The 27,701-nt window shown below is 42.0% G+C and overlaps 1 protein-coding gene across 3 annotated transcripts; it reads right to left on the reverse strand.

Moving 5' to 3' along the window:
• Positions 1-1,158: 1,158 nt before the first annotated feature.
• SLC30A4 (solute carrier family 30 member 4) lies at positions 1,159-27,088 on the reverse strand. 3 transcript variants are annotated; one of them, XM_029574389.1, is made up of 8 exons: positions 26,478-27,088; positions 25,879-26,025; positions 14,041-14,194; positions 12,381-12,594; positions 7,641-7,746; positions 6,671-6,805; positions 4,515-4,627; positions 2,797-2,962 (listed from the first exon to the last, which is right to left on the reverse strand). In XM_029574389.1, exons 1-8 carry the CDS (start codon positions 26,881-26,883, stop codon positions 2,939-2,941), a joined length of 1,299 nt encoding a protein of 432 aa, XP_029430249.1. In that variant the 5' UTR covers positions 26,884-27,088; the 3' UTR covers positions 2,797-2,938. The 3 variants fall into 3 exon arrangements, with proteins under 3 accessions (XP_029430248.1, XP_029430249.1, XP_029430247.1); XM_029574388.1 differs by lacking the exon at positions 4,515-4,627 and having other exon boundaries at positions 1,159-2,962; positions 26,478-27,087; XM_029574387.1 differs by lacking the exon at positions 2,797-2,962 and having other exon boundaries at positions 3,846-4,627; positions 26,478-27,086.
• Positions 27,089-27,701: the final 613 nt, after the last annotated feature.

Raw genomic sequence — 27,701 nt, forward strand, 5'->3', positions numbered from 1 at the left:
TCTGAAAGCAGCACTCAGCTCCCTAATCCAATCCCTTTCTGTTGCCCCCAGCATGTGGCCAATCATAAACCATCTAGAAGGACCTGGACTTCTAAATCTGCAACTGCTGCTGTCTCAGCTGGCAGAGGGGCATTCATTTCAATTCATAGAGGCCATGGTGACTTTCTACTGCTGACAAGTTGCAAACTTGTGTTAATTCAACCCCCTCATGTCGGCACACATCTCTTTCTGTGCAATTAACAGCATGCAACTGTTGAGGAGGGCATTTTTAGTATACCTAAGCTCCTATACTCAGACAAGAACTTTCTCAAGAAAATATAAAAAGGATGGGTGCACTATTTCAATTCAAAACAAAGACATTCCACAGTTATAAGTTGCGAATTTGTTGATTTTTGTATTTGCTACATTTGTATCCTGTTTAAATATTGTTTAAAAACAAATGGTTTTCAATAAAACGGTAGACTTATTTTGTATAGTCACAGATGCAAATCTATGCAAAGTTATGCAAATTTGCCCAGATTCTTGAGAGAAAAAAAAACAAAACAAAGAACATGCCACAGGGGCTCTCTGTTTAGGGCACATAGCCATCGGGCTGAAGAGGAAGCTGCCCAAATTTATAAAAATTAAATAAAAGCAGTTAAAGGAGGTGAGAAAAAAAAATCCATATGTAAAGCATCCAGTTACTGGGCCAGGAGTCAGACAAGAGTCAGCCAAGAAAAGAAGAAATGAGGTGGCCAATAGCTGTGTGCTCTAATCACTAGAAAATAAAATGTTTGTCTCAGCTAGATTGCAAGTTCCATGGAGCAGGAACTGTTCTATGCATTTTTTAGAACACAGTTTATGCAGCCTAGTGTTATAGAAATGTTTAGTACTCTCCCATAAAATATACTTAAACCAAGGAGGAACAACTTTTCAACTTGCTTGAAGGGAGAGAAAATTAAATTACAATGTAAGAGAGTACCTTTTGACAGTAACTAGTACACTACTTTTTAAAAAAAAAAGTAACCTTTGCAACCCTAGATTTCACCTCCAACGCTATATTCAAGTCAAGGGTTTAACATATCTTGCAAGGGAATAACATGTCTTGCAAGGGAATTGTTTTTCATAGGAAAAAAAATTAGAATTAAGACATAAAAATCAAGAAAAAACAAAAAACAATCCAGTTTAAATAAATATATTTTATTTAAAAAGATTACAATTTGTGCTTTTAAAATTCAGTTTCATGAACCCCATGGTACAGAAATATCCAACCAATAGCTGGTTTTCCAGTCACAGAACAAAATTATACCAAATGAGATCTGTCAGCCAAACCAGTTACAAGGTCAAAGACCCTTATTTTTTGTATAAAGTTACACTAGAAGAGTTAATTCCATTAACAGTTGCTGTATTATAAGCCCAGCTATTCAGAATGCCAATTAAAAAAAATACCCAGATTTTGCACAAGTTAATGATGCATGACAGAATCTAGCAAAAATTACCCCCTAACTATACTTGAATGGGCTGCCTGCTTTTGGACAGAACCAGTCATCAAAACACATATCTGACTGATTGCACAGTGGCTAGAATCATCTAATTCTGGTTTTCTTTAAATATATTTTCTAATCATTTGGTTTAATGGAGATGTCACTGGAGCAACCAGTAGCAGGATAAGAGCTGACCATTTAAAAAGCATATACATGTGTGTGTGTTTATATACCCACACAGGTAGTAATACTGTTGCCTGACTTTCTTCCTCTGGCATGGTGTCAAATATAAACTCAATTTAAAAAAATTGTTTTGATTCCAAGCAACTACTTGACTGACTGAAAGAGTAGACAAGAACTGCTTAGAAATAACCTGGTTTCTATTAGTATGTGGAATGTTTGACTTTATATATTTTTTTTAATACCATATAAATGCTAACATATTACTACAGCAGGACTAATCTTGTCTGGATGGGGTGTTTCTTAATCCTTAAACCAGAAGCTAAAATAAAATGTCAACCATAAAAAAGTTGCATGCTGCCCTGCCTACTAGAAATTGTTTGAGCATCAACTTCCAAATACAGCACCTAAGATCAACAACATTTATTTATTTATTTTAAATCACCACAGGTCCCAAGAATGAATACAGATCTTCCCAGAACATCTGAGCTTTGCACATTGTGTTGGATGCTGAAGCTTTTAAAACTCCACTAGCTCTGGTGTGGAAACACTAAATGAATGAATAATTTTGCCATTTAGTTCATCCAGTACATACGTTTTGCTCTGAAAACCAGATGGTTTAATACTATGATCAATCACGATTTCTGAGTACAAGTAGATAGCCCTCTACTTTGAAAAAGTTTTTGGCCTAGGCACATGCTAGCAGCTTGTCTGTAAGGCAAACTTGATGGAAAGCCCTGCCTATTTGAATGTCTATCATGGACAAAATACTTGATTGCTGGGGAAGGAGTTTCAACGATTTATGGAAGCTGGTATATATCCTAGTTAACCATGCCACTTCAGCTTACAAAAATGCTCCATGCTACCTTCAGACTTATCACTGTGAGATTAACAGATTATAAAGTAATGATCTAGTTCAACAAAATTGTGAAGATCAGTATTAATTTTAAGTGCACACTGTTTGTGGGGGAAATTCCTTCTGGCTGAAGGATATGTTCAGTTGAGATAGTAATGTCAGTTACATACTAAGGAAAGTGTAATAAAAAAAAAAAAGAATAAATCACAGCACAAATCAAATTATACTTTAAAAAAAAAAAAAAAAGATAATAGTCTGATATGGTTCACTGGCATTCTTTCTAGGGTATCACTATACATGCAGTCAGCAGCTCACCAGAAAATGCAATCACTGAATACAGACAAACAGGTGCTGCTTGCTCCACCTCTGGGGACTGGAATGCCCCTTCCCCATGCTTTGCTATCCATAAGATGTATTACTCTTGTATTTAAAAGAATGTTCAGGAATACGCTTTCATCCCACTCTGCAGAACAAGAGAAGAGAAAATGAGGTCCATTCACCATCTATCAGGCCCATAAAAGTGATAACTGAATCAGACTGTCGAGGCACCAAACGTCCAAGCAACTAGGTCACAGTGAAAGAGACCATAAAAAAAGCAACTCAGAGTATTTCAAAACTTTGTAAGTGCTAAACAGAGCAAAGCTTGTAAAAAAAAAAAAAAAAAAGTACATCGCTGCAGAAGAGACTCCAGCCTTTAGCTGCAATCAGTGCTACGGACTGAAGCACTCAGAGTTTTCCACTGGTTTCACTGGTTACTCATCGACCTTTAAAAAAGACAGGTATTAAAGACTAACTTGCCCTAGCACCGTATTAAGGTGTCTTACGCAATCAGCTTCCAGACACGGCAGTTATTAAGAGACATCAAAGTCCAATAGAAATCCATACAAGAAAAAACAACATTTGTGGGGAGAGAAGAAAGGTTCAGTGTTATGGACTGCAGAAAAGCAGGAATAGTGGTGCAACATCCTGCTGCCTGCTTACATTTAACAAAGACTATTTATGGCATCTGATCAAGCCCCAGGGTCTTCCGGTACCACCAACAGTTTACCAAGGAGACTTGGTAGAGATGACTTTTTGCATACCTAAGATTATTAAGAGGGTTGGGTTAATACACTTTCTTTTAAGGTTTTCCACACTACATTAGCAAACATTGGGCTTGGAGAAATACCAATACTTTGCACTTATGGATCTCTATTGGTCTTGGATAGCTATAGAAGACTGCAACAGGGTTATCCCTCTCAAAAAGGTTTCTTGCCTCTGAAGCATTTCCCCATTTTCAAAGTTTTTCAATCTGCTACTAAGTCCTGCCTAACATGGCAGCCCTGCCCTTATTTTCTTCTTCTCTCTCCTCTGTCGTGTTCAGCTTCCCTGAAGGAACTCATGCCCTATAAAGAAAAGCACCTGTATAGATGGAGAGAATTAGAGGTTTGCGTGGAGTGGGTAGATTTAAATATGAAGGGTACAGGACTGCAATAACTGTTTGGAATAATCAGGCAGAGGAGTTGGTGACGGCTGTAAATGTTGCTCCCTTTTGACTAAATTCAGATGGCTTCAAGTTTTCCACTTAAACACTGAGCGTCTACGATGGTCACTTTGGAATGCATGTAGTGTGACATTAACCCATGCCAATAATGTTGGTTTAAGTACGAGATATGTGCAAAATTGCATCTTATTCCGTAAACAAGGTAGTTTAAAAAACCCTTTTTTGGTAATAAAACACCAGTGATATAACCACTTAAACTTCTGCGTATGCTTATGAAGCGAGAATGTCCGCTTTGCAGAGTAGAGCAGTTTAAAACCAAGGAAAGGAGGATGTGCTTCCGAGTTATGCCAGTTTTTTCAGCGGCAGGCCCCTCTACGTCATGAGGGATCGCCTTCGGTTCTTACAGTTGGCCATTTATTGCTCTCAGGTCTTTTGGACAGGACTGGGGGTGTGTACATAAGGCAGCAGTTCACGGAACTAATAAAAAAGGTCAGGCACCAAAACTCTGACAGCTTGCACAGGCGCTGCTCACGTTCTGCCTGTAACTCTGCAGCTGGACGGAACACTGATACATTCCATAGGTGTTCAGCAACAATTGTCTGGCTCTGGCCTGGACCTCCTCCCACTTGGATGAACTACCGGGAACTGCAAATACCAAGAGAACAACATTTAAAATGTGCGCAAACAGCTGGACGTTAAGAGTTCGGAACAGGAAATAAATGGATTCCAGTTGTCAAACTGCATGAAGTTATAGACTGGAGCCCCTGGACCCATTTAAAAAGAGTATTCACGGGGACGGTAACTGATCCTGGTATGCGGGCGCACATGTACGCGCATATGCCGGCTCACGCCAAAGGATGCAGCCAAATTATCTCTTACACGTACGTGCTCGCATGGTATAAAAACGGGCTGTACACGTGTACATGTGTGCACAATTTTACATGGATGCGCGCATGTGCATGCAAATGCTGCCTCTACCACATAAGTGGGGGGATTTTAGTAGACTCGCGCCGATGCAATGACCAGTTTATTTCCAGTTTGCCCAGCTAAGGGATAGGACTTCCTAACCCTCTAGTTAAATAGCCTCCCTTTTACCCCCACCGACCAGCCTAGAATTTATTTTATCCATAGCAGTAGTAAAGTTACGCAGGAAGGGACTCGTGTGCCCATTTCATGTTAAAGTCCCAGAATGCCCATGACCTGCCCCTTTTTGGTTTTTTTGCAGGCACTTGGCCATAAAGCAAGCAGAAGCTCTTCGTTGGCCTGGATATTTGGCACCCTAGGCAGTTGCTTATGCCTAAATCCTGGCCTAGATTCCATATCTATTGTTATAAACATCTTCTCTCCAAACTATGAAATCCCAACCCACCACTTAGGTACAAGTGTCCTGATGGTACTTTTAGAAGCTGCTCCTCCCATTTAAAGATATCGCACACATCTTCCCCCCCCCCACCCCCACGAGTAAAAGCCAACGACCTTTCCTGTTGCAACGCAAGTCTGAATTCCCAAAGTGAAAACCCACTTACTCCCGAGTCTTTTGAATTCTCTTGGTTTGCCCCAACAAAAAGGATGGCTCACAGGTTTCTAAAGCAGTAAAATCAGCTACATTTGTTTTTTTAAATGCTACTTGCTTATTTCTTGGTTCCATTCCTGCTGTTTTGATCTTTATCCTATGGCAGTGGTATTTATTTCAAGCCCAAGGGCCAACAATGGGTCAGATTTTCACGAGACCCTCAATAAGATAATTGCATAACACCTGAGGCAGTGTGCATGCAACTTTCTCATATATGCACATTCTGAAAACCCAACCTATTGCCTCTCCATCAAGGACTACAAGTGAAGACCATTGTATATGGCCTTTTTGTTTTGGTTCTAATACAATTTTACTTCTTATATTTTCAGATTATAGAATATAACATGCACATCCTTTAGGGTAAAAGTGGACAATTCTGGTTCTCAAAGGCCACAAAACAATTGGGTTTTCAAGAAATCCCCAATATGGATGAAATAGATTCGGATACAACTGAGGTAGTGAGCATGCAAATCTCTTTCATGCATGTTCATTAGGGATATGCTGAAAACCCTACCCTACCTACACTCCGCAAGGACTAGTTACCCAGCTCTGCTTCAGAGTCATGTCACCATTTCTAAAACTAAAAAATAATTCTTCTTGAACTTTGCAATTGTTAATACTAGATCAGAGTTAGCCAACCTGTCCTCAAGAGTCACGAACAGGCCTGGATTTCAGGATTTCCACAACAGTTATGCATAAAACGTGTTTGCATACAATGGAAGCAATACATACAGATCTCTCTCATGCAGATATCCTGAAAAGCAGGTCCGTTTGTGGCTCTTGAGGACCAGAGTTGGCCATCCCTGTGCTAGATTCATACTGGATGAATCTGTGCATTCAGTTTTCAGACGGTTAAGCACAGAATCACCCAGTTTAATTTAGATTCATAACCACAGAAATGGTTAAAAAGAGCAGCTTTAATTTAATTAATCAACACATCTTCAGCAAAAAAAAAACAAAAAACAAAAAACTGAATAGGACCCAAAACGTAGAATAAAAAAATCTTCAACTACCAAATAAATGATGCACAAACATTTGTGCACTAGTTCTGCTGTTTTTTTGAACTATCAAACATTTATTGCAAATTTATTAAGGCTCAGGTGTCTGCTACTTACTCAGCTGCAAATGTATAATTGCAGTAGATTTTCCAGTAGTAAGAGACCAAACATTAAGATCCTCTACTGAATGGACATCTTCAATTTTCATGAGGTCTTCTTTAATACGATCCAGATTCAAGTGCCATGGAGTACCTGCAGAACATAAATTTGCTTTGAATTTCTGTAATGTACAAGTTATCAATGGATCATCATCTTAGCAGCCACCTTAGAGGAAGATATTAGCAGCAGACAGATGGATTTTCCTGCCTTTTACATTGATAATGGACTACAAATTCGCCATAAAACACCCCAATGCCTCCTGCCTGACAAAAATTACAATCTGCAAAGATAGCCCATATATGTCTGATAGGGAGCAGAACTGCCCAGACATTTTCATTACACTAGGAACCCCCCCCCCCCCCCCACACACACACACACACACCCATCTGTAATGGAATTAACCAGGCACTGAGAAAATGGCAGGCAGACCTTCCTTCACATCATCTCTCTGGACTGTCCATCTATTGCCTCTTTAAATGCACTCCAGGGAACAGATATAGCAACCATCTGTCTATGCATTAAAAATGAAATGGATCCCCTTAGGGTATTCTTAGTACTCCCTCCACCCCTGGGGATTGCAGTATTTTAAGTTTTCAAGACAGATTCCACACAAAGGTCTCCCAACTAGAGAAGCCTCATTAACCATGCAAGCAGCAGATCCCATCAATTATTACTGCTGCTGCACACACACCCCCAGCTCCTACATGAAATGTTGCAATGAAAGGCGAGGATCATTCTGTTCCGCTGTAAAGTTTCAGCTAGATTATGGTGAATAAGCAATACCAGCAGGAACGGACAAAGTCTGAATTGCAATCTTACATTTCAACCATGAACCTGCATTAGTCTCCACTAACAGAAATGCAACATCACATGTAGTTCTGGAGAGGTGTTATTAGTTTATGCATCTAAGAATCCATGTGCAGCTCACCTTCAAGTATTATGAGAGTGGTGTCCCGTATGATTCGCAGAGTTGTAAAAACCACCAATACTGAGAAGATGTATGTACAGATGGGGTCAGCAATTTTATACTCTGGCTGAAAAGCAAAAAAGGAATTATGCAGTTTCAGGGAATCCAGCTTAATGTTTTATATTAGGAAAGCACAGCTTTTAAAAAAAAAAAAAAAAAAAAAAAGTTATAGGGATCCAAATTTCAAGCAACTTGCAGGGGGCCAAGCACCTCAGCCTGAGTCACTGAACGGACAACACTGGCCAACCTGACTGGAAGATCTGACCTTTCCTCACAAACCCAACTAACAGGAATTATGGCCTGAATTGCGCCCCACTCCCATGGGACCTTGCTTGTAGTAAGCAAAGTGTCTGACAAGTCTTTGTAACTGATAAGAGTCACTCTTCCTCCATACTTCAAGAAAGCAGCACACCAAGACAAGAAAAAATAAATACAATAAAAAGGCTGTGTGTGTAAATTAAAACAAAAATACAATACAGAATATGACAGGGGGTTATTAATTCTCTATATGTCCCATGACACACCCCACAACATATAGACTTTTCATAGACATACCAAAACAATGCCTTCATCCCTAAATCTGTCTCACAACAACATTATAAACCCAGTACAGTTACACAGGATATGATCATGTACTGATTATAGTGATAGTCCATCTTTATTTGGGATCAAAATTATCATTTAATACATAAACAGATGTGAAACAGCTCAGCTGGGTCTTCCATGTCTGAAGTCATCCCAAAGCAGGTACTAGTTTGCTGAAATGTCAGCATCGTATGGATTCGGATTTGCAAGTTAAATATTAAGGGAGTCCATTGGACCTCTAGCAGAACTAGAATGTGCAGAGGTGATTTCAGCAAAAGCGTAAAAAAAAAAAAAGGAAATACATAGAAGGATATAACAAATCCCCCCCCCCAAAAAAAAAATCCTGCAGTAAACAAATCAGATCTGCTGAAACCTGCCCACAGATCATCCACATAGACTCCTAAGGAGGAAGGTAGAACATCAGGGGATGGAACTCCCCCTTACCTAGAAAAAGAAAACTGGAAACAAGAACGAACATCAACACTGATTGGAGCTATAAATGAGATGAACACGTTGAACTAGTACATCAGACAAGTGAACCTCCGCAAAGAAGGAAATACATTAAAGAATAGAAAACAAAACAAACAAAAACCAAGTAGCATTCTTGGCAGAGGAGGGAATTTCTCTTAAGCCGGTCATTTAGGCAGCGCTTCTCTCTGATTATGGACCTTGCTGGACCTCTGTTGCAGGGTAGAGTAGACAACCCCCCCCCCCCCCCCCCCCCCGATGCTTCAAAGCAGTAGCAGCCTGAAAGGTGGAGCGGATCCTGGAAGTCACACCATTACAAGAAAAAGGTAGCCCAAATGGATGCAGCCATCTAGATTTGATATTTTCCTTACAAAGGAAAGCTGTAACTTCTCTCAATTCTTGCCTGTTCTGCAACGGGGCTTGGGAGAGGTCCGCGTATACAGCCATCTCCTGGCCCTCCTAGTTCCAAGCAATCTGTTTTCTAGCAGCAGCAGCACCAGCTACTCTTTCTTTTATAGAAAAATTGTGAGAGCAGACTAATGTTGTTAGCTGCCCCCAGGGCACTGTGTGCTCTATCCAGTTTAATATCAGCAGTAGCAGCATTGGCGTCCAGTTTAAATGACGGCCAAGAGATGTTTTCAGAAACATGTTAATGCACAGTTCACATTCTCAGGAGATTCCTGAAACTCTAAACCAAAGGTTTCCCCTCCTAGCTTGGTTCTCCAGATCTGCCAGCTTTTCTTTCATAAGTAAAATTTTCTTCTTGAAGCTCAGCACACGTCTCCTTAAGATGCTTAGAGGTTTCTGCATGAAAAATCCACGTGGTTCTCTAAATCGCCCACTAGATGGCCCATAAGAAGATAAGCACATGCCATATTGGGTCAGACCAAGGGTCCATCAAGCCCAGCATCCTGTTGCCAACAGTGGCCAATCCGGGCCATAAGAACCTGGCAAGTGCCCAAAAACTAAGTCTATCCCATGTTACTGTCGCTAGTATTAGCAGTGGCTATTTTCTAAGTCAACTTAATTGATAGCAGGTAATGGACTTCTCCTCCAAGAACTTATCCAATCCTTTTTTAAACACAGCTATACTAACTGAACTAACCACATCCTCGGGCAACAAATTCCAGAGTTTAATTGTGCGTTGAGTGAAAAAGAACTTTCTCCGATTAGTTTTGAATGTGCCACATGTTAGACTAGGGGGCACTCCATGAAGTTATTATCTGAAAGAGTAAATAACCGATCCATGTTCTAGACCTCTCATGGTTTTAAACACCTCTACCATATCCCCCCTCAGCCATCTCTTTTCCAAGCTGAAAAGTCCTAACCTCTAGTCTTTCCTCATAGGGGAGCTGTTCCATTCCATTTCTCATTTTGGTTGCCCTTCTCTGTACCTTCATCACAATTATATCTTTTTTGAGATGCGGCAACCAGAATTGTACACAGTATTCAAGGTGCGGTCTCACCATGGAGCGATACAGAGGCATTATGACATTTTCCGTTTTATTCACCATTCCCTTTCTAATAATTCCCAAGATTCTGTTTGCTTTTTTGACTGCCGCAGCACACTGAACCGACGATTTCAATGTGTTATCCACTATGACACCTAGATCTCTTTCTTGGGTGGTAGCACCTAATATGGAACCTAACATTGTGTAACTATAGCATGGGTTATTTTTCCCTATATGCATCACCTTGCACTTATCCACATTAAATTTCATCTGCCATTTCGATGCCCAATTTTCCAGCGTCACAAGTTCTTCCTGCAATTTATCACAATCTGCTTGCGATTTAACTACTCTGAACAATTTTGTATCATCTGCAAATTTGATTATCTCACTTGTCGTATTTCTTTCCAGATCATTTATAAATATATTGAAAAGTAAGGGTCCCAATACAGATCCCTGAGGCACTCCACTGCCCACTCCCTTCCACTGAGAAAATTGTCCATTTAATCCTTCTCTGTTTCCTGTCTTTTAGCCAGTTTGTAATCCATGAAAGGACATCGCCACCTATCCCATCACTTTTTACTTTTCCCAGAAGAACTTTGCCTTCTGAAAATCGAAAGTATACTACATCTACCGGTTCACCTTTAACCACATGTTTATTAACTCCTTCAAAAAAAGTGAAGCAGATTTGTGAGGCAAGACTTGCCTTGGGTAAAGCCATGCTGACTTTGTAGTAAGTTCATCACGAAAGTCCTCCATCATCCCCATAAGCTTTCTTATAATCCTTCATATCTTTCCTTAAACTGCAGAACCAGCCCCTGAATTCTACGTGGGGGGGGGGGGGGGGGGGGGAAGGGGAGAAATCAGTCAAGGCAACATTGAAATCATCATAGGGACTCATGTCGTCCACGAGGTCAGAGCCTCCATTATAACCTTCTTCATCCTCAGCTGTACCGCCCCTCCGATAGGAGAACTGGCAAAAAACTCAACTGACCTTCCTTTGCAGCCATCACTCTGCTGCTCTAGGAAAGCTCATCCAACATCAGGAGGGAGAAAAAAAACTCAAGTAGCTCCAATAATTCAAGAAAAAAAAAATCTAGGCAGGGAGCGGAGCTCTGCTCTCAAGCTTCCATCTCCTGCAATGATGCCACTTCCTCCCAGCGTAGGATTTCTTCTTATAATTTTTAACTAAGATAGGTCATACCAAACAATTATGCACTACAATGATATCAGTATATGATTATCCTGTGTAGTTGCACTAGGTTACAGTGCTGTAACAATCAATCTTAGGATACCAATTTAGGAACAGAGGCATTATTTGAATGTCTATTAAAAAAAAAAAAAAAAGACTGCAGGCTGTTTTGTTAAAAATATTTGTATGGAGTTTGATTTTTTTTTTTTTTTTTACATTTATCTGCATTTAAGAGTGCATTGTTTTTGGCATCCTTTTTTCCAGTTGCTTTCCATTGGGGACATCAATTAGTATAAAACCAACCCAATAGCCCCTCTGCAGCAGTGCATGCAACTCCCAAACCCAGATTCTACTATTTGTGTTTAGCTCAGACCCCACCTCACCACACCAGGAGAAAAAGGGAATCACTAGCAACACTGACAGGACAACTCAAGAGTGCACATGCCCTGGGGTCAAAAGGAACCTGCAATACATGTGCCTCTTACAGAAATGCTACCAGGGAGAAGGAACGGCGTGATAGTCCATGCACCCCATCATTAGAAAGTTAAGTGGGTCCTGGCTGGGCTGGAAGCCTAAAAGTCAGGAAGTGGCAGACAGGGTGAAATAAAAACAAAAATACCCATAAAACTTAATAGCTTGACCTTTTATAATGTTGGGACTTTCAAAGCAGCCTAGAAAGACAAGTTTTCAATATCATTGCAGATTTATTTATTTTTTTAATTTATATTCCACCTTTTGTGACAGGTCAGCCATTTGAAGGCCGATCACATTCAGATACCATAGTGTTTCCGTGTTCTAAGAGAGCTTACAATCTAAAGGGGTCATTTACTAAAGGTGTTCTCCTATTTTATGCCTATGGGAAAAATGTTTAGTAAACAGGCCTCAAACATGTATACCCCAGGCAAGGTGTGACAATGGGATTTGAACCTTCGCTTCCCTGATTCTTAGCCTACTACTCTAACCATTTGATCATGCTTCAGGGAGCATCATACAGATGAGCTACCTTACCTTAAATCGAATAATGTAAGCAGCAATAAGGACACCCACGCTTTGCACTAGGTCCCCCAAAGCATGGACAAATGCTGCTCTCACTGCAAGGCTCCCATGTCCATGACTGTGATCCTGGCCCCGAGTTGCATTAGGAGAGTTTGTTGGAGGACAGTGAGAATGAGAATTAGAATGGGAGTGAGGGTGTCCTGACTGATTCAAGAGAAATCCCATTCTGTAAATGAACAAAAAAAAGCAGTATTAGGCCAATGTAAGGAAAAAAAAAACAAAAGCAATTTCAATAAACACTGTACATAGTCCTTCAAAGATGCCAGACAATTAAGACAAGCAGAGTTAGGGGGGCATTTTTAGATAAAATGTGGAAATGATTTTGAATTGTCATAACAAGATCCGGTTTGTTGTATATCAAAGCTGTCAATGAGCTTGTTAGTGTTGGATGTTTTTATGCAGCTCAAATAGAGTTAAAAAAAAAAAGCAATACTGAAACAAGTGGGCTTCCCACCTCTGACTCTCCAATTAAACTACAATACACAATTTACTATAAGTTACCACCCTATGTAAAATATTTTTGCATTAGGCATTCTTGGTAAAAGGCAGACTTTAAGTATCTATTAATAGACGGGGTAGTGCAAAAACTGATATAATTCATAACAGTTACTAAGCTATGTAAAGGTGCTTTGAAAAGCTTTTTCTATGAAGCCAGACTGTTTGGTGGTGAAGAAAATAATTACAGCAATGAGAGTGCACTGCTCAGCTTGCAGAATAGCCAAGGCGGCTGAAATGCTAAAAAGTATGTTAAAGGTCAAAAAAGTAGGTTAAAAGGTCAGCACTGAGTTTTGTTTCTGCCTTATGGGTTCAATTTATAAGTAATCATACGGCTTACAAGAATCCAGTCTTGTTAGCATATACAAGATATAATTATAATGCTGACCAATTAGGAAAAAATGTTATACAAATAGAGTCACTGTTTTGAAAGATAGAGGCAGTGTTGTATTTAACTGACTGGAAAGGCTCAGGAATGCTGAGCTGAAGATTTACTCTGCATTGTTTGGTAAGCACTGCTCTTATTTATAAAATATCTTGTAGTAAAAGAGTAAAGATTTCTCTCTTACTGGCGGCTGGTATTCAATATGTTTACTAGCACCCATAACAGCTAGGCATGTGAATTAATTAAATGTTAAATATACTGCAAGCCACAGGGAGAAGGTAGATCTTCCAAGGATGAAACTCACTTGGTTGTATCTTTCTGTAACAGTCCCACTGTAGAAAAAAAAAAGTGTGATTCAATTTGAATTACACAGAACTCAGAAAATGTCTAGTGGACCCATGGCTGCCTCTTTGGTTTATGCTCAGAGATACCATTTGGGAGTCACCTCAAAAGCACCAAACAATGATCTGAGTAAAACAGAACAAAGAGGAAGAGAGAAACCATGAACTTATTAACTCATTGGCCAGTTTCTTGCTTAGTAAGAACTCAGGTTGATTTGTTTTATTTTCTTTTTTTTTTTGGCAAAACATGACCTATGGGAAACTCCCTGCATAGCAATTCTTCACCCTTGCACAGAAGGCACACATCCTCCTCCTGAGAGTTTGGAGTTTCACTAGAAGCACTGCTGCTTTAAAATATAAGGGGTGGGGGAAAACACAAATGAAACCTTACATTAAGTTTACTGCAACACCAAGAGCAGCTGTGATGAGCATAATGTCACCATTAATTTCATAGTCCATGTGGATAGTGCGTTGAACAGCTTCATATAGTAAGAATGCAGTGAGGACGTATACCAGCAGTACGCTAATAATGGCTGATAAAACCTCTGCAAAGGGGAACAGAAATTTTAAAGAGGAATTATAACATTTCAGTTTACAGATTTCCTTAAAAAAAAAAAAAAAGTTTTAAAAATATAAAAAGCAAACTAAATCCTGAAACAATCCCAGATAAATGCTGCCCTGTCTGCACAGAGCAATGAAAACTCCATTAAAGACAAAAACAAAAAACCTTTCATACTGAAAACTCAAAGTGGTTTATCAGCAGCAGCAGCCCAGCAGGACGAGACAGGAAGTCCTGAGCAAGCTGCTGATCTTTGTAAGTTAGTTATCGACAGATCTCATCATTACCATTTTTATCCAAAAGTTATTGAAGCAGCTGTTTTTGAAACAGCTTGGCGATTGTACACAGGATCATCAGCTTTGAGATCAATTTCAGTTTGGATGCCATAAAAAAATTTAAAGTGCTGAAGTATTTTTGCTTCCAAGCCTTGATGTTTTCTGATGAGGTTTTGACAGCAGGCAAGGCTTCATCCTAGTCCTATCAGAGATCACCACAGCGTTTGATACTATTAATCACCAAATCTTGTTATAATCACCTGAGTGAATATGGAATATCAGGAGTGGTATTTGACTTGTTTAAGTCTTATTTATCTGAGACAAATTACTGAATTGCTATTGCCCCCCCCCCCCATCCACCCAACTATTCTAGATGGCAGATATTGGAAACAGATATCCACACCTCATGGCTCAGTCTTTGTCAGCTAATCAGAGATGGCGAACTCCAGTCCTCCAGGGCCACAAACAGGCCAAGTTTTCAGGATATCCACAATGAATATGCATGAGAAAGATCTGCATGCACTGCCTCCACTGGATGCAAATCTTTCTCATGTGTGCTCATTGTGGATATCCTGAAAACCTGGTCTGTTTGTAGTCCTCGAGGACTGGAGTTCACCATCCCTGAGCTACATTATGCAAATCTATCTGCAAGCTTTTGGCTGGGCTCTGGGTGGGATAAAGGACATATGCAGACGTTAAAATTTTCATCCCTACCTCCTTGTCTTAATCCAGAACATTTGATGTAGTGTTAATTTGTCTTTAGGCTTTCAAGAGGTGGATGAGTCACAATAAATTAGCCTTAAACCTAAAGAAAACTGAGGTCTTGCAGAAATTGGAGGAAACGCTTCTAGTCCCGTCATCCTATCTCTGAGAATACTGATACCCCCCACAGTGACACTGGTCAAGAGTTCAGAGGCCATACTGGATAAGGATCTTCAGTTGCACCAACATATTAAATAATCAAATCTGGCTACTATAAACTTCACTTCCTGCATCCTCTTAAATCATTGCTAAGTCATATGAATTTTGTTCAGTGGTGCAGATCTTAATTCTCCATAGCCTTCACTACTGTAATTGGCTGTGCGTAGGTTTGCCTGCCTCTGCCTTACGAGCTCTGTAGATGCTGCAGAACTTGGGCTGCACAACTTAGAGCAGGGCTGAGCAGGAGAGATCACATTTCCCCTGTCCTGATGGATTTACACAGCTCCCAGTCTGTTGGCAGGTCTACTTTAACATAGCACTGCTTGTGCATAAAATGCTGACTACGGAAGTTTTATCCTGGATCAATTCAATGCTACATATATAGCCGAGCTTTAAGACCCTCTTCAAGAGGACTTTTGGGTGTTCTGTCTGCTAGCTATGCTAGACTCTTGTGTGAGAGCTCTCTCCGAGGTGGGTCCAATGTTGTGGAACTCGCTGCCCGAAACCCTACACTTAACCACTTCTACCAAGACCTCGAAAAAGGTGCTGAAAACATCTGTCTGAATTGGCATTAGGCAGATGAGCTGCCTGTTTGGGGCTCTGCAGTATGCTAGGTTTTTTGGTGCTAATATGAGATTACATTTTTCTGCTCTCTGTTTTGTTTTTACCTGTTGATCCTTTATTATGTATGATTTTAGGCATGTACACCACTTAGAGCTGTGGTTAGGAGAATTAAAAACTTTTAAATTTAAAGTTATCAGAAATAATATTTTCTTTCAATACATTTATTGTTCTGTGCCTTTCAGAGGTACAGATATTGTGCTACGTTTTTAAATTTTCTAGTAAACAAAAGAAAGAACTACCAAATGCCAAAAATGAAGTGAGAGAGAGTCCTTCACACAAACGTAGCTGAGGAAATCGAAAGTCACAATGTAACTTTACAAAGAAAATCCCTACCAATGCTCATGAGCTAGGGCAGGGGTCGGGAACCTTTTTGGCTGAGAGAGCCATGGACGCCACATATTTTAAAATGTAATTCCATGAGAGCCATACTAACTACAACCCTCCACCCTCCTGACTCCCCCAAGACCTACCAAATTAATTTACTACAACTCCCTACTCTCCTGACGCCCCCAAGACCTGCCAAATTAATTTACTACAACTCCCTACTCTCCTGACGCCCCCAAGACCTGCCAAATTAATTTACTACAACCCCCACCCTCCTGACCCCCCCAAGACCTGCCAAAAGTCCCTGGTGGTCCAGCGGGGGTCTGGGAGCGATCTCCTGGACTTGGGCTGTCGGCTGCCAGTAGTCAAAATGGCGCCGACAGCCCTTTGCCCTCACTATGTTACTGGGGTCGACCAATGGCAGCGGTAGCCCCTGTGATATAGTAAGGGCAAAGGGCCGTCGACGCCATTTTGATTACTGGCAGCCGACGGCCCTTTGCCCTTACTATGTCACAGGGGCTACCACCACCATTGGTCGACCCCAGTAACATAGTGAGGGCAAAGGGCCGTCGGCGCCATTTTGACTACTGGCAGCCGACAGCCTAAGTCCAGGAGATCGCTCCTGGACCGCTCCTGGACCCCCGCTGGACCACCAGGGACATTTGGCAGGTCTTGGGGGGGTCAGGAGGGTGGGGGTTGTAGTAAATTAATTTTGGAGGTCTTGGGGGGGCATCAGGAGGGTGGGGGATTTTGTTAGATTTTTACTTTTTTATTAAAGATTTGTCTGCGAGCCAGATGCAGCCATCAAAAGAGCCATATCTGGCTCCCGAGCCATAGGTTCCTGACCCCTGAGCTAGGGTCAATTTTATCATAGGTCTCATGAGTCAAAAAATGGACTTGTGAAGAAACTATTATTCTATGCAGATGCAAGACACTAAATTCAATTGTAGTGAACGTGATAAATATGGGTGATTTAACTTGAATCTAGAATCCACTTGAAAACGCTACACTTCAGTGTTCAAGACTAACCAGCCCGACGCAATTCGTGTTTCATGCGCCTTCCCTCAGGGGCCAGAAATGTTTGCCAAAATGTTAGAGCTAATGAAACAGCTAATAAAGCATCAGTCCATAGCGTCCCCCCACTGGTGACGCCCCCTGACGAAGGTGCACAAACCGCAAATCATGTTGTCTGGATAGTCTTTTAAAGACTGAAGTGTAGCATTTCAAGTGAATTTCAGATAAGTCACCCATATTTATCACATTCACTACTACTGAATTGAAATAACTACAGTACCTGAATGTAATCCACTTTGAAGCACTGCAAAAAGTGTGAAAAGCGGAATATTAAAAAATCTAAATCTATAGTTACACGGTGACTTTCAGTTTGCTCAGCTACGTTTGTACGAAGGTCTCTATCTCACTTCGCTTCTAGCGATCTCCTTTCTTTGTTTAAGAGGTTATTTACTTCCATTATTGGGTTTTTGTGCTTTTTGAGTTTATAATTTTCTACTGCCTAACAAGTCGGAAGGGGAGAAGGGGGGTGCCATCTTTCCTCTTGTTGGAGTGGCACTTAGAGGCTCTCGAATTGCAGACTGACTCACTCCAGAGGAGAAATATCCGCTGCTGACCACAGAACATGCCTTACACCCAAGGGGGGAGTGTGTGAACTGGAAGAGCAGTCCCATCAGCCAGCATGCTCCTCCCCCACTCCACATTTCCTACAAGAGGATCAGACATTTTGATATAAGTGTTCTGGATAAGTCAGAGTATGCTCTTGACTTTTTTTTTTTTTTTTTTTGGCTAGAATCCTAGTATAGAATCTGAGCCACGAGCTGACCAAGGATTTCTGCTTGGTCTTTTGGCAGAGACTGAACTTGTGCAATACTGGATGTGTGGTATTGGTGGTGGGGAGGGAATAATGCCTGCCACTCGAGCATATTAAGGACACTGCCTTAAGCAGGAGAATTCAAACTTCTGCAGGGGAAAAAAAAAAAAAAACCCAAAACATTCCGCATTTACAGCGCAAATCTGACTAAGCCGAATGGTGGCATAGAGTGCCTGTGTGAGGGTGATTCAACCTACAAAACATTTTCAAAGAGAAAAAGTAGGGAAATAATCTGCTGCATAAAAATGATCCAGCCTTTAACATATTTGCACTTCCTACTTTTTGCACACGGCAATTTTTTTTTTTCCACAGTTTGAACCATCCTGATGCAGGCACTTTTGATTAAAACCCAGCTTGTGTTTGATGGCTTTTCCTGCAGGTGATTGTTTTGGGCTCTGAAAGGCTTCAATATGATTTTACAAGTTTTTAAAATATTTTCACATTCACAAATATTCTGCCATCAGCATTTGCTTTCCACTTACACATTTTTTGCACGAACTCATTTTGAAATGCACTTTAAGTAACTTTTCAGATAACTGCAGGCAGACATGCACATTAATTCCAGGAAGCTTTGAGAGAACTGCACTTTATACAAAGTTTTGGGAGCACGATCCTGATGGTAGAGTTGAGTATTAATGTGAGATACTCAGTACAACAGAGTTCCTTAATTGGTTATTTTCCATTGCAATTTGTCTGTATGTTTTAAGGTCTCGTCTTTGAGTGGCAATCTGCTTGTGTTTCATGAGAACCCCTTCATTAAAAAACGGTACAATTTAACGACCTTCAGCCACAGCTGAAGGTATCTGTGCCTTGGTGTTTGGTTTATATCTGAATTTAATTTGCCCCATTCAATTAATAGGAATCACAGAAAGAATACCTTTAAGAAAAAGCAAACAGACTTCCATAGACTGAATGGGGGGATATTTGGGACTGGTTCAGCTTGTACACAATGATTAGGAACAGTCCATCTATACCTTAGAAAGAAAGCAGCCAGCCTGGATTAGTAGCAATGCTGTGCACTACCATGCAGAAGAAATTGAGTTTGATTCCTGGGTCGGGTCTTCCACGCCCAAGAGAAGCTGGGAATGCTGCAGAGGCAGCATTCACAGCCCCTGGAAGCAGGGGAAAGGGAGCATCAGGCGATGTACAACAGTGATACCCGTATTTAGGACCCATGGACCACAGGGGTGCATGACCCCTAGCTGAGTGCTGCTGCAATGGCCCGACAAGAAGCAAGCTGGGATGGGATATCAAATGGGGGAATAAAATCCCCGGGTGGCTGCGAACTAAGGTTTATTGTGCCAGATGCCAGCCCTGGTTCCCGCACACCTGTTGAACCAAGGCAATAACCCACTTCACCTTCAAAGCAAGAGAGTATTCCTTGGATAAAAACAAACCTCCAGAGACCTTGCACCAGAAATTCAATAAGCCCCAGGTCTAATATGACTTGTGTACAGCGGGTCTCTTCTTTTATTATATATATTTTTCCTCCCATTACAACCCCTTTTCTTTTTGCCCCAAACTATTTTGGAAAACTTCTTCAAACTGCGGCAGAATCACTCTTTCCCCAGCAGCTCACAAACTTGTTAGATGTGGAAGAGCCATACCCTCGAGGCGATCAGAATTCTTGGGGGACAACTTGTTTCTGAAGGCATTATCCACTCCGGATCACCACGAGCCCAACGGCTCGTATATAACCGTCCTTTTGGAGGGAGCCAAAACTGCTAGAGGCAGCTAATAAAAACTAAGAAAAGATCTGTGTTTGTTCTGGGTACCTTTGGGCTTGCTTCCAACATCAAGGGCTGGGAAAGGATTAACAGCAGGAGAGATGCTTTGAGAAAAAAAATAAATCATAAGTTCAGCTTCACGCAAAGCACCGTGTTCCTGCCAAGTTGTTTTGTCCTGCAAAAGTCAGCCAGCAGAGAGGTTCAGAGAGTTCTAGGCTCACCAGCTGAACCCTGCTCTGGGTTTGACAGAAGCAAGAGCGACCACAACCGCACCAGATCTGTTTTGTCAGCAAAAAGGTTTCAAATCAGTGGGTTCTTACCCTCGCCAAAGGCTGCACCGCTGGTGCATTAGTACAAGGACATCAGTAAAATACTGCGTGGGAGCTTTAGATGGACTCTCTACCAGGGTTCAAGCAAGCACTGGAGAAATCTCATCTGTGTGAGACTTCCCTCACTTCAAACGATGTCAAATCTTCGAACGTCTCACTCTGCATGTAAAACTGGCCCCCAAACTTCACCTCTAGTTACTAGCTGGCCCTCCTATAGTGATATAAATAGTTCACTACTCAGAAGGCCTTAGAAAGAGTCTTCCTCCTTGTGAAAACTACCTAGGTGAAGCAGTAAGATAGCACATGGTGCAATAATTCTAAAATTACTATAACCACACCCCTTTTTCTTATCCTGGGCGTTAGCCGTGCAAAATTATAGCATTTTGATGAATCTAGGGGTTAGACAGCTAATGACTCAGCTGCCAACAATTTGATCTGGATTTAAACCTGTGACCCAGATGCGAAAGGCTCTGTGCCCAGTGCCAACTCCCCCAGGTCATCCAACTCCCAAAGTGAATGTTTTTGAGCCAGCAGTTTTTCTCCTGCTCCTTTGGGTTTTCGGTTCAGTCAAAACCAGGGCTGGGATCTGATGATCCTTCACAATTACCCTGGAAATTTTTCCATCTATTTTATAACTTCTCCCAATCTGCTTTGGTCCAGTCATTTCAGAGTGTCCTTGGCCAGGGGCCAAGCATCAGGTCCCCTCTGGAACCCTAAATCCAGCCACCAGGCATCTCTCCACTGCACTGCGACCATGCCTGCCCCCTTCCCCTCCCCACCAGAGGCTGTGAACTCTGCGGCTGCAGTATTCCTAGCCAAACATCAAACCCAGCTCTTTCAATGAACCACCAGGTCCAGCCATGGGCTTTTTTTTTTTTTTAGTGCAATAGTAAGATGTGTAAGATCATTTCTGGTTTGAGTACCTTCTGAGTTTTGTGACTTTGCCTAAGCATTCCTGAGCAATTTCCGCACAACAGTGGCCGAGCTAATCTAACAGCCTGCTGCTGGGCATAAGATGGATCATCCAAGGGCTGTGAAACAGGATTTTCAAACTTGTTTTACTGGAAAATTACTTTGCTTTCTTGAACTAATAAAACTTGGAAGCTGTCTGCACCTGCCTAGATATTAGTTTTCATGCCCATTAAAAAGTCCTATTCGCTCTCTCTCTAACATAATTTTTGCTTTAATATAAGACTTATTATTCCAGTACTATTTACAAGTAATGTGCACAGATATAAGTATTACATTGGATGATTGCTCTACTAGATGTGTACTCTTGTTGATTTTGCTCACTTTGTATTAATCAGTTTTTCTTTGGATTGACTTTGCATTATGTGTCTGCTCATTTCAAACACTCCACTTTGTATATGTTGTGTACTAAAGGTGAAAAGTAGCACTTGGTGACTCAAGTTGTCTGTTTATATCAAACTGCTCATACACAATGACTTTTAGGGAGGTAAAAATAAATGTTCTAATGCACCAAAAAAAAAAAAAGTTATATATTTGCTTCCCCCAAAAAATTCTGAGCCCTCTCTGAGGCATCATACACCCTTGCTGGGCTCATCAGTGAGGCAGAGACCCAGAGTCCACAACCTGCAAGACTCCTTGTTACGTTAAGTTCCTAACTGTGGTAATTTTCTTTAAAAAAAAAAAGTATGAGGCTTGAGCCAGCTGAAATGGGGAAAAGGAGGCAAGTTGGACAAGGTTCCAGGTCAGCAACCTGGTGTGATCTGGCAGATAATCACTGCTGGTTCCCTACACACATTTCCTTAGAAACACAGCAGAAATAAATGTTAATATTTCTAATTGTAAAAAGTGATTTCAGCTCATAAGGATGGATCGCAATACAGAACAGCACTGTACACTCAAAGGACAGAGTATGCTCACGTGAAGAACATTTTCATATTTACTCTCTCTTTGTATTTCTGGCCCAGTGCTTGTGCGCTTTTAATTCAATCAGAATCAGTCTCTATTAAGGCCGCAGGGCCATAAGCCTTAATTCATAGCATGGCTACAGCTCTCTCTCTACCCAGCATTGGATGTCCTCAGCTACTGAAGGATGGGGGAATGGTCTTCTCAAAAAAAAACCCTAATGAGCAATGGCAGCTGGGGTGAGGAGAGGGGCAAGGCAAAGTGATATTTGCACCCATTGCACCCAAACCAGAGCTCAGTCCCCTGCCTTCAAACGGACTATAAAAACACACAATAAGAAAGAGTCCCCCCACCCAAAAAAAAAAAAAGCCAGCCAGTTTCAATCATCCACTAAAACTATTAATTTACATTATTTGATAGCATCATTCAAGCAAGTCTTCTATATTTTTATGAGTGAAACTTGAGAGTCCATCCAGGAAGGAACAGATTCTCAATATAACCCCAATATTTCCAGTTCTGCAACACTCTGCATTCAAAGAAATTCCCCCAGCAATGGGCGTAAGATTTCACATTGCAACTCACCATAAAAAAAAAGAAATGGTCAAATTCCAGCCACACAAACACCGTCCACTGCCAGAAACTTTCTGAACAAATATATACACACTTTTTTTTATGGACCCATAAAAACACCACAACTTACTCTTAACTTTTCAAAGAAAAAGGGAGCCCAGATTGTACATAATTTTTTGTACACAGGGACAGGGCAACAAGAACACTTTGAGAAACAGTTTTAGATAGCAGAATTTCCAGAAAATTCATACAAATGGAAACAATGTTGCTGCTCCCCAAAGTAATGACGGCACAAAAAACCTAATGTAAAACAGAGAGCGCGCCGAGATGCTGCAGATCTGGGAAGAGACCACGTTATAGCAGAATTAGAGTTATGTGCTTTAAACTTGTGGTTACAAAGGAGGGTTCTTTCTGGATTTACCCCAAGTACCCGCCATAACAGAAGCCGTCCTGTCTGCTGACAAGATTTATCGTGAGCCCTGCCCATTCGCTTCCCTTGTAGGGCAAACCGTGAATGATGGAGAAAAATCTGCTAAGGACAGGTTCACTTCCACTTTAACTGCTGCTCTAGCAGAGTGGAGGTGAAAATAATTTTAGTTTATTATTTGGATTTAGCTCATACCTTTTCATTGGCAGCTTAAGGTGAGTTACATTCCAGTACAGTACATAGAATATACACTTAATATTTGCATATCTTTTCTAGGTCAGACTATCTATATATACACATAAAAACACCTGCTAATCTGGCCCCTTGTGGCTTTTCCCACCCTCTAGCTCCCTCCAAGTGCTATTTTTTTTTCTTTAATATCTCATATCAGGGCCAGCACAACTTCCATTTTCCACACCAGCTGAAATGGGGAAAATGAAAAAGTTTAAAATAGGTTCCTGATATGCGACCTGGCACCCCTACACACTTTCATCCCATTTGCCTCCCCTTACCCAGCAGGGAATACCAGTAATCTTTCAGGTATTTCATATACCAGGGGTAAGGGAAAGTAGGGATAGCCAGGGGCTCCTTTTTCTCTCCCACCCAAGCAGTGGATGTGCACCGATGCTGAAGGATGGGCAGGTAGTCTTCAGAGAGCCTTAAGGAGTTAAACTCCATCAATAGGAGGTTCCCCATAATATAAAACTTTTTTTTATTTATACCTTTGAAAGTGATTATAGACACATGCGATGCGGACACCAAGGTACAAAATTTGCGTTTGCAGTTCTCCCACAGCCAATACACATCTCTTTCCTTCAGCAACTTTCTGCTTCACTCTGTAAATCTAAGATACAAACTTAGGACCTGATGCAATAAGATGCGCTCAGCACAGCACACAGTTTTGCCCGCTCTTGTGTGCATTTTGTTTTGCACAAACTTACTCCCGGCAAACTTGAGTTTTATGTACAAAAACGTATGCACAGAACTGAATGCACTACTTAGTGCACATGCATGAGAATCCCATACGAATAAAGCATTAGTTATTATCTATGAATCAAGAGAGAAAATCTTGTAGATTCTGTGGTCTTGATTAACATTTTGTTTTCTTCACTTGCCTGGTTAGTTTTGATTTATCATTAGCTATTACCTGCCAGTGTTAACTGGTTAACCCACGGCTGGTCACGTGTTTTGGATGCACATCCACAATCCCTTATTCTATGTAAGGGGATTAGTGAATTCAAAATGCGCGTCCACCTCCCCCGCGACGCTAATAGCACACAGCACCTCCAAATGCACGTTGATGAGGCTATTAGCTTTTCTCGCCCAATGCAAAAAGAAAAAGTGCACCCGATGTGCACATTTTTACCCTCAGAAATTAATGCCTGCCTGGAGCAGGCAATTTTTGAGCAGCCCAAAAAAGTGTACAGAAGAACAGAAAATACTGTTTTTCTGTACTTTCTCCAATTTAATATCATGATAGGAAATGGGGCACTCGTAAAATTGAGCATCCTTTTTCCTAACCCGCTGACAGCCACCTCTCCTTAGCACCCGCTGCTGAGAGGACACTACGGGCACACAATTTCCCCTAGTGTCTCCTTTTTACCACGGCAGCCAATTTAAATATTAAACCGGGTGCCCCGGGGAAGTAGATCATCGCGCGTTAGGAGAACGGGCGCTCAATCATGTCTGTGCTGGAAATGAGATGGAGTAGTTTCCAGCGCTAATGTTAGAAGCAGTACTTCCAGCGAACGGACCTGTAGACTGTATTTTATATGCACAAGACATGCTCTGTGCACAAAAAAACTTTTTTTGTGTGCACTATCGACTGGATTTTAAAAACCCAGCATGCGTAAACAGCGGGCTTTACACGCGCCGGGCCAATTTTCAAACGGGCCCGGCCACGCGCATAAACCCCGGGATGCAAGCAAGTGCTGGGGCCTTAAAAGGGGCAGCCCGCAGCGGCGCCATTCCTCACTGTCTCAGCTGTCAGCATGCACAGCTTGCAAAACAAAAAAATTGTTTTAATAATTAAAAAAAAAGAGTTTTAGAGGGTGGGGAGGAGAGGGGAAGGGAGAAGAGAGAACATAAACATATGCCATACTGGGTCAGACCAAGGGCCATCAAGCCCAAACAGCATCCTGTTTCCAACAGTGGGTAGGGGTAGGAAAGTTCTCTCCCAGTCCGCTCCTTAATTGGAGCAGACTGGGAGGGAACTGGGGAAGGCCCCAATCCCATCGCCGCATAATTTTGCATTTTTCCACCCCCCCCCCCCCTTGTGCGCGCCACCCAGGATTTTATAACATGTGCGCACATATTATAAAATTGCATGCACATGGACGTGCACACGTTTTGGTTTTTTTTAAATCTAGCCCTAAGCTTTTTCTTGTGCACATTTTCTAATCCGTATGCATTTTTTTTTTTTTTTAAATCTTCCCATGCATTAGCATGCCATTAGCTTACCGCATCAGGTGTTTAAAAAAAAAATTATCTTGAGCATTAAACTGTGGGCTGAATTTCAGCATACAGTTTTAATGCTCAGCTAATTACCTTGGCCCCTTAGAATGTAAGCCCTCTAGAGACAAGGGAAACACAGACTGTGCCTGAATGCAACCTGCCTTGAGCCACCGATGAAAAGGCATAAACTAAACATCAATAAATCCATTAATCTTTACAACTGACAGTTTATGGCAGTAGAAAACCCAAAGGGCATACCTACCTAAGCGATGAAATCCAAAGGTAAATCTTTTGGTTGGAGATTTTGCAGCCAGCCACAAAGCAAGCAAAGTCAAAATAATACCACTGAGGTCTGTTAGTATGTGAAGTGCATCTGTCATGATTGCAAGGCTATTGGCAATATATCCACCTGAAATTAAAGTTTAAAAAGTTTAACTGTGATCACAAAGACTCTGCTCGGAGATGTTTTTATTTAAAAAAACAAACAAACAAAAAAAAACCTGCTGCCTTTAGAAATCTACATTTTCTCATACCTTTACATAAATATGTGATAATCAAATAATTAATTATTGTATCCTTGCCAAATGCACAACTTCTATTTTGTTATCCTTCTCCTTGGAATGCCGGAAGTGTCAGTATAGTGCCTCATCTAGAAAAAGTGAATTTTGTAAATATTTCACAGGCAAACGAGGTAACATGACTGCCGTGGAGAAACAATGCATTTATGCATTAAAAGCCACGAAACATACTTGGAGCCCTCCCCGAGATAGTAAACGGCGACAACCGTTCAAGTCCGGTAGAGGTAGCTGAGCTCTGCCCAGAGTAAAGTCCCGTGCAGACCCCCGGCGGCGCACAACTCACCCACCAGCTCCCCGACCATGAAGAAGAGGTAGAGCGTCCCAGCCACCACCAGCCTGTTCCGTACCGTCCTGCGGCCGGACAGCTCCTTCCGCGCCCGGCACCCGTCACAGGGCGGAGGAGGACAGCGCAGGGCCGCGTCCCGCTCCAGCAGGGACTCGTCGGAGGACGATGGGGGGGAGAGCACGGCCTGCTGCCCCCCATTGGCGGCGGCTTCATCATCGTCCTCGCACACCACCACCCGTAGCTTGTTGAACTTGGGCAGCTCGTCGCCCTCCTCCTCCTCCTCCGGCAGCTCGTCCGACAGGTCGAAGGCGCTGCTGGCGTCGCTCAGGTAGAGATGCGGCTCGCGCCGGCCGGGCAGCAGCAGAGTCGCGAGACTGCTCCACCAGGCTTTGGGCCGTGCCATGGCCCCAGGCAGCGCTGGCTCTGTGACGTCACTCCCCCGGGCTCCCTTCCATTGGAATGAGACTGGAGCCGCGCGCCGGAACGCGGGGAGAAAGAGCCGAGGAAGGGGGGGGGAGCGGGGCGCGCGGGTGCTCCACCACCTCCTAGGGGAAACCGGCGGTGCCCGCGTCGGGACTTTTTAAGACGCCGTCCGAGCCGCTGTCACTCGGTCTCGCGGTGTTCAAGGCCAGCTGTAAAGCAGCTGGGGGGAGGGGGGAGAGTTGCCGCCGCCGCCGTACGGAGGCGCGGCTTGGCAGGTGGGCTGGAATAACTCGTGACTGGAAGTCAGAGAGAAAAATATTTTAGCTGAAAGAAAAAAAAAACAGAGAAGCAGAAAAGCAATCCTGTCTACGTAAATGTTGCTTAGAAATAAACTCATGTGGCATGGGTGTCAGTATGTGGAAAGAGAATCAGGCAGAAAAGCGGAGGGCGACTCCTTTCTATGGGCCGGACTTCGTTGAGTTCTGACCAGCTTTGGAGAGCTGGTCAAAGCATAATGAGCAAGTTGATGCGAAGGATGATATTGCCTGAATGTATGACAGGTAGCATTGTGGAAGGATTGCTGACCTTCACTTCTATATATTATTCAAGTAGCCTAACAGAGCAACTGCATATCAAAAAGAAAAGGAACCAAACACTCTCAGCGTAACAAGAACTGGAAGGTATGTCTACTTGCCAACCACAGGTTACTGAGTTTTTTGACACTGTGGTACTCCTCCTAGCACTGGTATTATTTCAACCAGAATTTAAATGTAGCAAGGAGCTGCTGAAGGCAGCCCT

The sequence above is a fragment of the Rhinatrema bivittatum genome, chromosome 13 (assembly GCF_901001135.1).
Source record: "Rhinatrema bivittatum chromosome 13, aRhiBiv1.1, whole genome shotgun sequence".
Classification (NCBI taxonomy): domain Eukaryota; kingdom Metazoa; phylum Chordata; class Amphibia; order Gymnophiona; family Rhinatrematidae; genus Rhinatrema; species Rhinatrema bivittatum.

Bases quoted from the DNA above. Each gene is read 5' to 3' on its own strand.
- SLC30A4 (XM_029574387.1), bottom strand. From the start codon at position 26,883: ATGGCACGGCCCAAAGCCTGGTGGAGCAGTCTCGCGACTCTGCTGCTG. The intron at 26,026-26,477 runs GTGAGTTGTGCG...CTTTAATTTCAG, and splicing joins CATGGTCGGGGAGCTGGTGG to GTGGATATATTGCCAATAGC. The intron at 14,195-25,878 runs GTAGGTATGCCC...TCCCCTTTGCAG, and splicing joins CTTTGGATTTCATCGCTTAG to AGGTTTTATCAGCCATTATT.